Source organism: Euprymna scolopes, chromosome 23 (genome assembly GCF_053919585.1).
Source record: "Euprymna scolopes isolate OS-2025 chromosome 23, ASM5391958v1, whole genome shotgun sequence".
Lineage (NCBI taxonomy): Eukaryota > Metazoa > Mollusca > Cephalopoda > Sepiida > Sepiolidae > Euprymna > Euprymna scolopes.
Window position 1 is genome coordinate 37485800 of NC_136504.1, and position 12633 is coordinate 37498432.

Genomic DNA, 12633 nt, shown 5'->3' on the forward strand with positions numbered 1-12633 from the left:
ACAGAATGTCAACATCAATATATTACATATGAAGGAGTCCTCTGTGGAATTTCCACAGGTCCCGCTAGTGAAGTAATTAATGTCAAAAAACAAAGGAATATGGAAACAAACCTTTTAGCTGCTTGATAGTGAAGCTGGAAGTTGCTTTTGCCACAGCCACTGTATAGTAAGTGGCAGTTTCAACTCCATAGTTTTCAGCAATGACCGGCTCAAGTTTACAGCTGAGGGGAAAAGGATTAGAAACTTTAATATGAATTGAAAATAAATAATCTCTACAATTATATAAATGCAAAATTGTGTGCGTGTGAGTTTCTTATAGACTCCAAAACGGCTGACCAGATTTTCTTTAAAATTTACAGAACTTTACTGTAGAAGTCTTGTCTCAGAATACTCCCGATAATTACCGATAATTGAAACAGTTATTTTGATTTATCTATCATCGATAAAGCCATTTTTTTTCCATGTCGTCACTTAGCAACAATGTTAGAACAATGGGCCGTGAAAATTCTACTGTGGGTAAGTTTATAATGCGGGTTTTTTTTGTTGTTTTTCTTTGCATGATGTGGTTTGTAGGTTTCAACTTTTCAAAGAATTTAATAAGACTTGAAAATTTACGTGTTTTTTTTTATTTTTGTTTTTTTTATTTCATGACATGGTTTGTAGGTTCAAACCTCGCACGTAAATTTCTTAATGTTTTTTTTTTCGTTAACTGGAAAGAAGTCTATAAAATAATTTTATAAACGAAACAGTAAGTTCTCAAGAACGCAATGTAGAATAACATATCTTGGACAAAGTTACTGCATGGAGGAATGTGAAGCTTCCTCCTGGGTGATTTCGCGGACTTCGATGACAATAAAAATATAGAAGTGCAAAATATTCATTGATCATCATTCAATCCCGAGCAAAGTCAGGAGACCCTGCTAGTAATCAATATATTACTTTTTAAAATGGAGAAAGAAACGTAAGGAGGGAGAGAGAGAAAGAAGAGATATGAAGAGAGACATAATGGAAGAGTGGGAGAATTAGGGATGTAAGGGGGAAGAACGGGGACAGAGACACGCATGAAGAGAGGGGACAAGAGACACGCATGAAGAGAGGGGACAAGAGACACGCATGAAGAGAGGGGACAAGAGACACGCATGAAGAGAGGGGACAAGAGACACGCATGAAGAGAGGGGACAAGAGACACGCATGAAGAGAGGGGACAAGAGACACGCATGAAGAGAGGGGACAAGAGACACGCATGAAGAGAGGGGACAAGAGACACGCATGAAGAGAGGGGACAAGAGACACGCATGAAGAGAGGGGACAAGAGACACGCATGAAGAGAGGGGACAAGAGACACGCATGAAGAGAGGGGACAAGAGACACGCATGAAGAGAGGGGACAAGAGACACGCATGAAGAGAGGGGACAAGAGACACGCATGAAGAGAGGGGACAAGAGACACGCATGAAGAGAGGGGACAAGAGACACGCATGAAGAGAGGGGACAAGAGACACGCATGAAGAGAGGGGACAAGAGACACGCATGAAGAGAGGGGACAAGAGACACGCATGAAGAGAGGGGACAAGAGACACGCATGAAGAGAGGGGACAAGAGACACGCATGAAGAGAGGGGACAAGAGACACGCATGAAGAGAGGGGACAAGAGACACGCATGAAGAGAGGGGACAAGAGACACGCATGAAGAGAGGGGACAAGAGACACGCATGAAGAGAGGGGACAAGAGACACGCATGAAGAGAGGGGACAAGAGACACGCATGAAGAGAGGGGACAAGAGACACGCATGAAGAGAGGGGACAAGAGACACGCATGAAGAGAGGGGACAAGAGACACGCATGAAGAGAGGGGACAAGAGACACGCATGAAGAGAGGGGACAAGAGACACGCATGAAGAGAGGGGACAAGAGACACGCATGAAGAGAGGGGACAAGAGACACGCATGAAGAGAGGGGACAAGAGACACGCATGAAGAGAGGGGGAAGAGACACGCATGAAGAGAGGGGACAAGAGACACGCATGAAGAGAGGGGACAAGAGACACGCATGAAGAGAGGGGACAAGAGACACGCATGAAGAGAGGGGACAAGAGACACGCATGAAGAGAGGGGACAAGAGACACGCATGAAGAGAGGGGACAAGAGACACGCATGAAGAGAGGGGGAAGAGACACGCATGAAGAGAGGGGGAAGAGACACGCATGAGGAGAGAGGGAAGAGACACGCATGAGGAGAGGGGGAAGAGACACGCATGAGGAGAGGGGGAAGAGACACGCATGAGGAGAGGGGGAAGAGACACGCATGAGGAGAGGGGGAAGAGACACGCATGAGGAGAGGGGGAAGAGACACGCATGAGGAGAGGGGGAAGAGACACGCATGAGGAGAGGGGGAAGAGACACGCATGAGGAGAGGGGGAAGAGACACGCATGAGGAGAGGGGGAAGAGACACGCATGAGGAGAGGGGGAAGAGACACGCATGAGGAGAGGGGGAAGAGACACGCATGAGGAGAGGGGGAAGAGACACGCATGAGGAGAGGGGGAAGAGACACGCATGAGGAGAGGGGGAAGAGACACGCATGAGGAGAGGGGGAAGAGACACGCATGAGGAGAGGGGGAAGAGACACGCATGAAGAGAGGGGGAAGAGACACGCATGAAGAACGGGGACAGAGACACGCATGAGGAGAGGGGGAAGACACGCATGAGGAGAGGGGACACACATGAGGGAAGAGACAGACATTGTCCACCATTCTTTCTATTTAAACTAATAAAATAAAGCAACTTACTTATTAATTGCTGTGGAAATATCTCCACCATCAAGGACCACAAAATCAGCCTCCTTCTTTTCAATCTTAGTCATGCAGTCATAGTGATCTTTAGCCTTGACACAATCCAGGTAATTCGTCGCACGTTTCGACATGAAAGCATATTTCAAATCTGTGCACTTTTTCATCTCTTCATCACTGATAACGCACCATCTTAAATCCTGTTTGCAGTTGTGATAATGTTCAAAAGTTGCTTTAAATCCATCACCTGTAAGAAAATAAAAATTTTGGTGCTTATTTATAGTTTCAAAAAACCTTCGAGCAATTTTCCTTATTTCAAAAGGACTTCCGAGCAATTTAATTTTTTCCAAAAAAAACTTCAAATTTCAAAAGAACTTTCATATAATTTATTTATTTCCAAAGAACAATTTACTTACCCATAAGTGTAGCATAATCGTCAGTTGTTTTCTTCAAATTTTGTACCTTTTCCAACTCGAAGGCATTTTTGAAAGCTTCCAAATTATTAATTATTTGAGAAGCTATTTCACCCTGGTTGGAAGTTTTTGGAGAAACAACAATAGTGTCAGTTGGACGAACTGCCCAATGACAATCGTCAAACTGATTAAGTTCCATTATCTTTCCAGATGGACACAACAGTTTATATTTGGTCTTGTTGCCATTCAGCATAGTTTCATGTTTCACAAATGCAATGTCTGCATCGGTCTTCTCAAGGCAAAGCTTAGCACCGTCATAGCCCGCATATTCGTCTTCTCGTGAACAGTTTTTACTAGCACAAAGTGAACACAAACGAGGCGGATTGAGGGCTGATAAAATAAAATAAATGAACATATTAAAACACATGACAATTCCTTTTTTCCTATTTGTTTAGACAATACGAATCAAAGCAAACTTCATTCAAACTCTAATCAGTCGAAGATGAAATATTAATAGAATAGCATTAGAAGTTTTCAAAAGAGACAAAGTGTGGCTCCTGTTGTAGTATCAGTAATAGAAACCCCATCCTTTCCGCCTCTCTCTTCTGGTCTCAGGCTCACCGTGAAGCAGTTCTAGTTTGGAGACTGGAATGAAACGAGTTTTACTGTTTCAGTCTACAAAATATTCTCATCTAATCCATAACCATCTGCACATCACAATATTGCAACATGGTGTTAGAAGTGGTTGCAAAATAATTTATAGACAACTACTCAGAAACTCAAATCACGGTCTAAAGTGAACATACAAAATACAAGCGTCAATGCAGGAACTCCAATAGTAAATAAACAAGTCAAAGACAGAGACAATATTCGTATTTGGATTCTTCGCACTACTGTCCTCTGTCCATGGTGCAGGGGTTAGAGTACTTGGGAAAAAAAATCAATCCATAGAGAGGGAGGTATTTGGCAGGCCACTTAATAAAGAGAATTAACAATTAGCACACTTAGATGAAATGAATTTTGTTTTGATTTTTTTTTTGTTTTTAAAACAAAATCAGCGATTATTATTGATTCACAAAATTGACTAAACAGCGTATGGTATTTGTTTACAATGAGTGGCAGTGTAATAGCTTGTGTGGTTTGCTTTTTTTCTATATTGTTAACAATATAGTAATGAATCGCCTACCTTGCATGATGTTTTGCCTGGTATGTTCTTGACACTTATTAATTTGATAGCACCCCCCCCCCTCGGCCGTCTTTTTTTCTTTTTTTTTTTTTATATTTTCTTTTATTAATGTATTGTCTCTCTATGTTTCTGGATTTTTGCCAGCATTCGAACATTCTCAGCTTCGACCCGTTCAGTCCGGTTCTCGAGAACTCAACTGCTGACATCCTGACTGTCTGCCTTATATTCCCTCATTCCATGAGACGCGATCGAACCTGATCATTTGTCGCCTTTTCTGTGCCCTATCGGTCGGGTTTCGAATTCTAAGCATCACACATGCCACCCTTGGAAGCCTGACTCCATAACTGCAGTCATAGTTTCTGAATTTTTGAGATGAGGATTGATTATTTAGATTCTTCAGGCTACTGTTCTCATCTCGAGTGTCATTTTAACGTTTCAGTCAATGTAACCTCCAGGTGTATCTTGTCGAACTTGAGAATTTGGATGGAATTTCAAATGGAGCCCATTATTTACTTCACAGGGGTAGTATGTTCTTGTTAATCCAATGGTGACGATGAGGCCAAGTTTGACTGCGGGATAGTATTTCATTTACTGCGGGAACGCTTTTTTTTTATTTTTATTTTCCCAAGATGTTCTTGTTAATCCAATGGTGACGATGACTTGCTAAAATGTCGGTAAAAAAAAAAAAAAAAAAAAAAAAAAAATAGATCCTTCCTTGTACAAAACGGCAAAGGTGAAGGAATTAATGTTTGTGGCCAATTTTTTGATAGTTGTCATCAGAGATGTCAAGCTTCAAAATGATACTGATCTTGTCAGATTCTGTCGCCTCTGTCGAAAGTTTTTGTGAGACATACAAACATACATACATTTAAACAGACAGGTGAAATTTATATTATAGACTAGCGGGGGGTACCCGGCGTTGCCCAGGTGTTTGGAGGTGTGTGTGGTTTTAGGTAAATCAAAATACTCGGGTGTTTGTGTCGGGGGGGGGGGATAAGTATGAAGAATCCAATCCAAACCCTTGAGTCGAAGTTGGAAATTAAAGTGTGAAAAAAACGTTAATCACTGGACCGCCACAAAATAGTAACGGACACATTTTTGAATGTATTTAAGTATTAAGGAATTAGCTGGTGCCCGTACTTAATGAGGTCAACTTTGACTACGGGGCAGTATTTTATTTAACGCGGGGGGGGGGGGGGGGGCAGGATTTTTTATTTCTTTTTTTTTTTTTTTTTTTGTTTCCCCCCCAAGATTTTGTGGCAAAAACCAGCTCCCCATAAAAAGGGGATTTTCCAAATTGAATAGCAATTGTCTGATATAAGGAGAAACTCCACATTGATCAAAGCTGATTGCTTTCAGATGTTTCCGGCGATCGCGACCGGAAAAATGCCGCCAGAATTAGTTTCGCTTTTATTATACGAAAAAGCTTAATGCACATGCGGCGATCGAAAAATGTTGAATATTTATCTTTTCAAAGTCGAGCAAATTAAATAGACAGGCGAACCCCATTGTTAACTCGTAGATGTTATGATTTCGACATGATATAAAAAGTTGTAAGAACAAGTGACGGCCTCGAGAAGCCGCCAGAAAAAAAGCCTTTCTCGGACATGCACAAAAAGCGAACATACAAACATTTTCGCTTCTATATATATATATATATATATATATATATATATATACATACATACTAGCGAGGGGTACCCGGTATTGCCCGGGCGTTTGGAGGTGCGTGTGGTTTTGGGTAAATCAAAACTCCAGGGGGGGTGGAGGTTAAAATAAAAAAAAAAATGTTTTGGTCGGTAAGTATGAGGATCGAACCTGAACCCTTGAGGCAAAGTTGTAAATTAAAGTGTGAAAAAAAAATAAAATAAAAAAAAAAAATGTGCGACGTTAACCATTTCCCCACCGCGAGATGCTAACGGAAACACGTTTGAATTTATTTAATTACTTGGATTTGGCAGGTGCACGTTTTAGTGACGTAATGAGGCCAAGTTTGACTGCGAGAACGCTTTTTTTTATTTTTATTTTCCCAAGATGTTATAGGAAAAAAGACTAACCCTGATGCAGCGAGCGACAAATGTTGAATATTTATCTTCGAAGTCAAACAAATTTAATAGACAGGCGAGCTCCATTGTTAACTCCGAGATATTATAATTTATATGTGATATAAAAAGTTTTAAGTTGTGAACCGACCGACCGCTTCTCTGAAAAAAGCCTTTTGTAGACATACAGAAAAAGCGAACACACATACATACATTTTCGCTTTATATATATATATATATATATATATATATATATATATATATATATATAGCCTACCAAACACCTCCCTCTTTGGATTAGCAAAGTACAAGTTTTACCAAAAGATTTTGACAGATTTATCTGACAGGTTGTGTTGCATTTTAAGGCCAAGACATTCAAATTTGAGACAAGTGAAGCATGTAACAAAACTACATTAAGAAATTTGGCGCATATTCCATTGGTGTTACGGTGACCCTTGACCGTTTAAAAGTTCAATCTACACAAACATCAATCTAACAATGAAAAGGTAAGAGCAAGACTGTTACTTACATAGAGGATTGAAACGTGGAGTGAATGCTCCCGGAACACAGCTTTCTGAGAAAAATTCGGCAACATTTTCGGTTGTACTGTAACAACTTTTTTTCGTTGGAAGGATTTTCTTTTTTATAAGGTTAGAAATGGGTACTGTCCATCCAGTCGTCTTTCCGGCTCCAGTATGACAGGATTTGGCATCCTTTAAATCAGCCAGGTTATTAATTTTTCCTCCAGCTTTGATGACAGCAACTGCTTTATAACGGTAATCTGCGGCTAAAGGGGGAAAGAAAAGAAAAAGAAATTATATATGCACGTACACACACAATATCTATTATATACAGGGCCAACAGTTTTTGGTTTTGTATTTTATATTATTTATTTGTAAATTTGTTTTGTTTTTTTTAGCAGTGGTTAATTTTTTTTTTTTTTTTTTTTTTTTTTTTTTTTTTAAATCGCTGGTTGATTTAAAGATCAGATTGATTATTACTAGGGCTATGACAACAGCATATTCTTTTCATCGTTTTGACTCGAGTATATATCCGACAGTTAGACACAGTTAATCAACTAAGAATCACAATACTCTATATAAAAGCATATAAGATATAAACGGATACTCTGGAATTCCATTCCAGGTCCCTGCTTCCCCAACAGTACTGACGTTCAGAAGTTCAAGTGTAACGTGAACCGACATCTTGCTGCCCAATCCCTACATAGTACCCTAGCAGTTGTTGCCCCTGATAGTAGCCTCCTACACCAAAGTGGCAATTTGCCTTGTTTGGGGTGAAAATGTAATAAAAAAAAAAAAAAAAAAAAACATGAAGTCAAAACAACGAAAAGAATATGCCATTGTCCTAGCCCTAATCATTACTTACGTAAATCAGTTTTTTTTTGTTTTTTTTAACTCATAACTGCTTAATACATTTTTCCTCACTCACATGCTCCGATTCCAAATTCGTTGCAGTGGACTGACATCAGTGGATTTTTTTCAAACTGATATAAATTATTGGAAAGTAAAACTAATTAAATTAAAACAAAAATCATTTAGCAAAGTGTAGTTGAATTTAACTTCATTTTATTTTTTAATTTATATAGCCAAGCTTCTATTTCTACATCATCTACGCTCTGATGCCAATCTGGCATCAATTGAAATGAATAGTACTCATCTTGGGGAGGCTTCAGGTTTTGACAAGCTCCTGACCTGAAAATGGAAGACGTATATCAAATCCATTGCCAAGGTCACTGGAAAAATGGTGGGATGCTTCTACCGCTCCAGTAGATATCTCACTCCTGATCCAATTCTCTACCTATATAAAAGCCAGGTACAGCCAACGATGGAGTACTGTTGCCACATCTGGGCAGGAGCTGCTAGAAGCAGCTTATCTTGCCTTGACAGTTCAAAATAGACTTCATAGCCTCATAGGAGATTCCTCTTCCCCGCAATCTCTTTCCCACAGAAGATACATTGTAAGCCTATCTCTGCTTTCTCGTTATTTTCATGGCCAGTGCTCTACTGAGCTTCAATCTATGGTCCCCCCTACCCCTCGCCAAATTTTCATTAAAAACACTCATCTGGCCAAAACCACTATCAATAATGTCCCACACTCTTTATTTGTGCCTAAACCTAAATGTAGATTTCATGAGCAGGGCTTCTTTCTTAGAACCGCACACATGTGGAACTCTCTTCCGATTGCCTGCTTTCCAGCTGACTACAATCTGATTGTCTTCAAGTCCAACGTAAACAAGTTCTTGATGACCTGTCCCCCTAAGTAATCCAATTTACAAAATTCCCACTATTTCTGTTTACTAGGCTATAATCACATTGACTAAGGTGTACCCCATTAACCCTTATCCTCGAGTGGCCTCTGGGCCTTGATAAGTGGTGATTCCTACATAAAAAAAAAAAAAAAAAAAAAAAAAAGCCTGGGCAATAAAGGTCACTTGTCTGTGTGTTTGTTGATATATTTATGTTAGATATTGATCAGGCAATGCCAAGTTAGCTAAACGATTATTATTATGATCGTTACTGATGCTTGTAGAAGTAGAAGCGCTGGAATAATGTTATCAAGGGGAAATAATGTGATGTAAAAATAGTTCCCAGAAATGTTTACTTGCTGAAGCAAAAAAAACAGAAAATGTTAGAACATAAACAAAATACATAACGAAGGTAGATCATTCGATTTGTGTCTTGATTACATGGAGTGAATGATGCAACGAGATAGCTTAATGATACACGTAATGAGTGTAGTTAGAGTCTGTAGAGAGACTGAAAAAGCTGGACAAGTTAACACGAAAGATATTGTCTCTGCGTCTTGGAAGTTATGAGAAATGCAACTTCAGCATAATGTAGAAAATGACATCATCTTGCAGCTCCGATAGGAAGTCAAAGATAAAGTTACAAATATATAACCTACTAGCATGGCTGCCCGGCGTTTCCCAGGTGTTTGGAGATGTATGCTGAGAAAAAGAAAAAAAAGTCAATTTTTTTTTATTTTGATTCCTATTATGACCCCTTAAAATTTATTGTTTTAAGCTCAAATCGAGTTATTAAGTTACATCCATGTCCAAGGAACCTATATCTAAAATTTCAAGCGTTTAGACCCAAAATTGTCGGAGGAGTTTGGTAGAGTTCTCAAAGGTTAAATCGTTGAACTTCGACCCCTTAACAGCCAAATTTCTGGCCAAAAACCAAGCACATAGATTTTCACAAATCTCAGTACCCTGTATATCAAATTTCGAGTCTGTAGACTAAAAATTGACAGAATTATTGCGTAGGGAAATGTACACACAAAGACACGTTCACTTTTATAGATATATAGATTCTTGTTTGGTTTTGTGACAACAGTCAAAGAAACAAGCGTCCAAGGGTGGCCTGAGCATATTGTAAAAAGTCATTGACACTCAAACTCGAGACCTGACTGATAGGAAACGAAAAAATGACATGAAAATTAAAACCGTCAAATTTGAGCATATAAAAGCTGGTTTTCATTGGGAAAAAACGTTTTTGCAGACAGAGATGTTTAAACATACGGTTATTCCGCGTGTCAGTGTGAAAAAGTAAAGACGGATTTTCTACGAACGTCGAAGCAGGAAAAGAAAAAAAAGACTGTCGTTTTTTTGTGAATATGTGCTGAGAATGATACAAGCTGAAGAATTTTTTTTTTTTTTTTTGCACAAACATTTAATGGCATTCCGCAGTTCGAAGACAAACTTCAATTTCAACCCTAGAAGTTTCCTTCGGAGAGAGCGATGAATAATGAGAAGAGACAAAGACACAACGAAGAGAGGTACGAGAGGTACATTTTTTGCATGGGTGCGGCACAGACTGAATGCTAATGAACTGTTTTACTATATGTGAAACACCCACACCCGTTTGTTATCGCGGGTGAGCAATCAAGAACCACAAATCAATCAATGAACTCTTTTCTACATACAATTTGGTTTTCATTCTTTGGTCGTCATTTCCCATGTGTATGCGTGTGGATGTTGATCGTTCAATGGTTGTGATCTTCCGACATTCAAGACAAATAAAATTCATGCATGGAAACCTGAAAACACAATATGTATTTTTTTTTTTTTTTTTTTTTTACTCCCAAACAAGTCATATCACCACTTGGATGTAAGGGGCTACTATTTGGGACCATACCTGGGAAAGATTAGCAAGATATTTGTTTATGTTACATTTAAACTTCTGCATATCAGTATAGCCAGGGAAGCAGGGAGCAGGAAGAGAATTCCAAAGTCTAGATGTTCGAGGGAAGAAACTATTAGAATAGAAAACTTTCTGGCATTTAGGAACCTCAACAGTGAAGGGGTGAGATTTTATTGCTAAACGGATTTGTCGGGGGGGGGGTATATACATCGAGGGGGCACAAGTGTAACGAGTTCATCAGAGCACATTCCATTAAAATATTTGTAAAACAGGCACAGAGATGCAGCATTGCAGCAATTAGATTGACAATTCTTTTTAGAGTTGATCGAACTACTGTTCCCATCTTTGTCACTATTCTCACGTTTCGGTTGATGTAACCTCCGACCTTCCTCAGGTGTATCTTCACAATGGATGTTATTAATGAATACTGAAAAAGAATGTTTTTGTTCTTTTTCCTAACCAACCGTAGTCGTTAGAATTCAAATTGTACGATGTTCTTTTAAAAACAAAAAGAGTGTCAGGTTTTCCATTTTTTTTTTTTTTTCATTTTGTAAATTCAGGTCAGTGTCTGTATCAACTTGTTAAAATGTTTCAGAATTTTTTAAATGAGGGAGTAGAAAAAAAAAACAATTTTTTTTTTCTTTTGCACCATTCACCAATAACATCTATTACGAAGATACCCCTGAAGAAGGTCGAAGGTTGCATCGACCGAAACATTGTGAGAATAACAACCAAGATGAGAACAGTCCAAACAATCCAAACTATCAATCCTCATCTCAAAAATTCAGATGCAGGAAGACTTGTTAATGGTTTTATTGGAGAGAAAAGATTCGTTCACAAGGAGAGACCAAAAATAAATCTTATAAAAGATTAACAAAATGAATTTCTCTATACTTACTTTCCTTAATTTAAAATTGATCAACAAACAGGTCTTGAGGAAATTTTTCTTAAGTTTCTACATTGTCAGCACATTACTTCTTGGCTTCCGACTCCAAACTGCTTGAAAACTGTATAACACAATTTTCCCTGTAACAAACCGGCATCTGCTTCCTAGCGCATTTTGTCAAGGGAGCGGACCCTATTACTTCATTTGCTGAGTGCATTGGGTCTATTTCCATTTGCCACCAGGCCAGCCGACCCAACATGTACCTAATGAAACTAGTTGACATAATCTCTACCTACAGATCTAGGGCCTCAGAGTATGTGACAAAACATGCAAAAAAGAAAAGGCAAAAAAAAAAAAAAAATGAAGAAAAATATCAGTTAAACTTACAATTCTCATGAATAAGCTGGAGAAGAGGTTTCAGACCAACTTTACCCGCCGGGTAAAGTTCAGTGTCACTGACTAAAGCAACATCGGCGATTCCATTCTTTAAGTGTGCAAGGCAACGGTAAATGTTGGGTGCCTGTAAAAGAGAAAATTATGAATTTTAAAGCAGAATCCAGATAACGGATCAAGTAACCTGCAAGAGGGGATTCTGGACTGCATCTAAATGTCACGGATGTTAGCAGTCAACGGTCCAAAAAAGCTGAAATTGGGATGACCCCCACCACGTGCGTGTGGTAAGAGAGAACACAAAATACTGTTTTAACTAAATATATCAAACTAACACAGAGTACAAACTCTAATGTAAAGTCAATCAATTGAGAATTTGAAGTTAACGGTTGACCGTTCCATTAGCAGAGTTAAAAAGTCTAACGCAGAGTACAAAATTCTAACACTAGTCAACCAATCCTGATGATTTGAAGTTAGTGGTTGACCGTTCCATTAGCAAACTCTATATATGCAAAGTCAGGCTAGTTTTAAGTGTCAGCCAGGTTTTTATTGTCCACTACAACACTTCCTCCAACTCGGGTAAGCTTGGGCAATTGTTTGAACCCTCCCAAGAGCTAGACCCAGCTAGATAACTAATTAGAATGAGTTAATTTTGAAGCATATATATGGGTGAGCGGAAGGATGTCCAACAATGTGATCCAGTAGAACTGGTGAACAAACGATCCATGTGTTTAAAGTGGTTACATGCCTTGTTTGGAATAAGTAAAT

The 12633-nt window shown here is 38.9% G+C and overlaps 1 protein-coding gene across 1 annotated transcript in view; it reads right to left on the reverse strand.

Moving 5' to 3' along the window:
* Nucleotides 1-12633, reverse strand: part of LOC145245829 (serotransferrin-1-like) — a 49374-nt gene that overhangs the window by 10516 nt on the left and 26225 nt on the right. The window contains exons 3-7 of the mRNA XM_080107477.1: nt 11863-11995; nt 6956-7213; nt 3202-3588; nt 2786-3032; nt 112-221 (exon numbers count right to left, since the gene is read on the reverse strand). Of these exons, the coding sequence (XP_079963603.1) occupies nt 112-221; nt 2786-3032; nt 3202-3588; nt 6956-7213; nt 11863-11995 (1135 nt within the window). The remainder of the gene's footprint in view (nt 1-111; nt 222-2785; nt 3033-3201; nt 3589-6955; nt 7214-11862; nt 11996-12633) is intronic.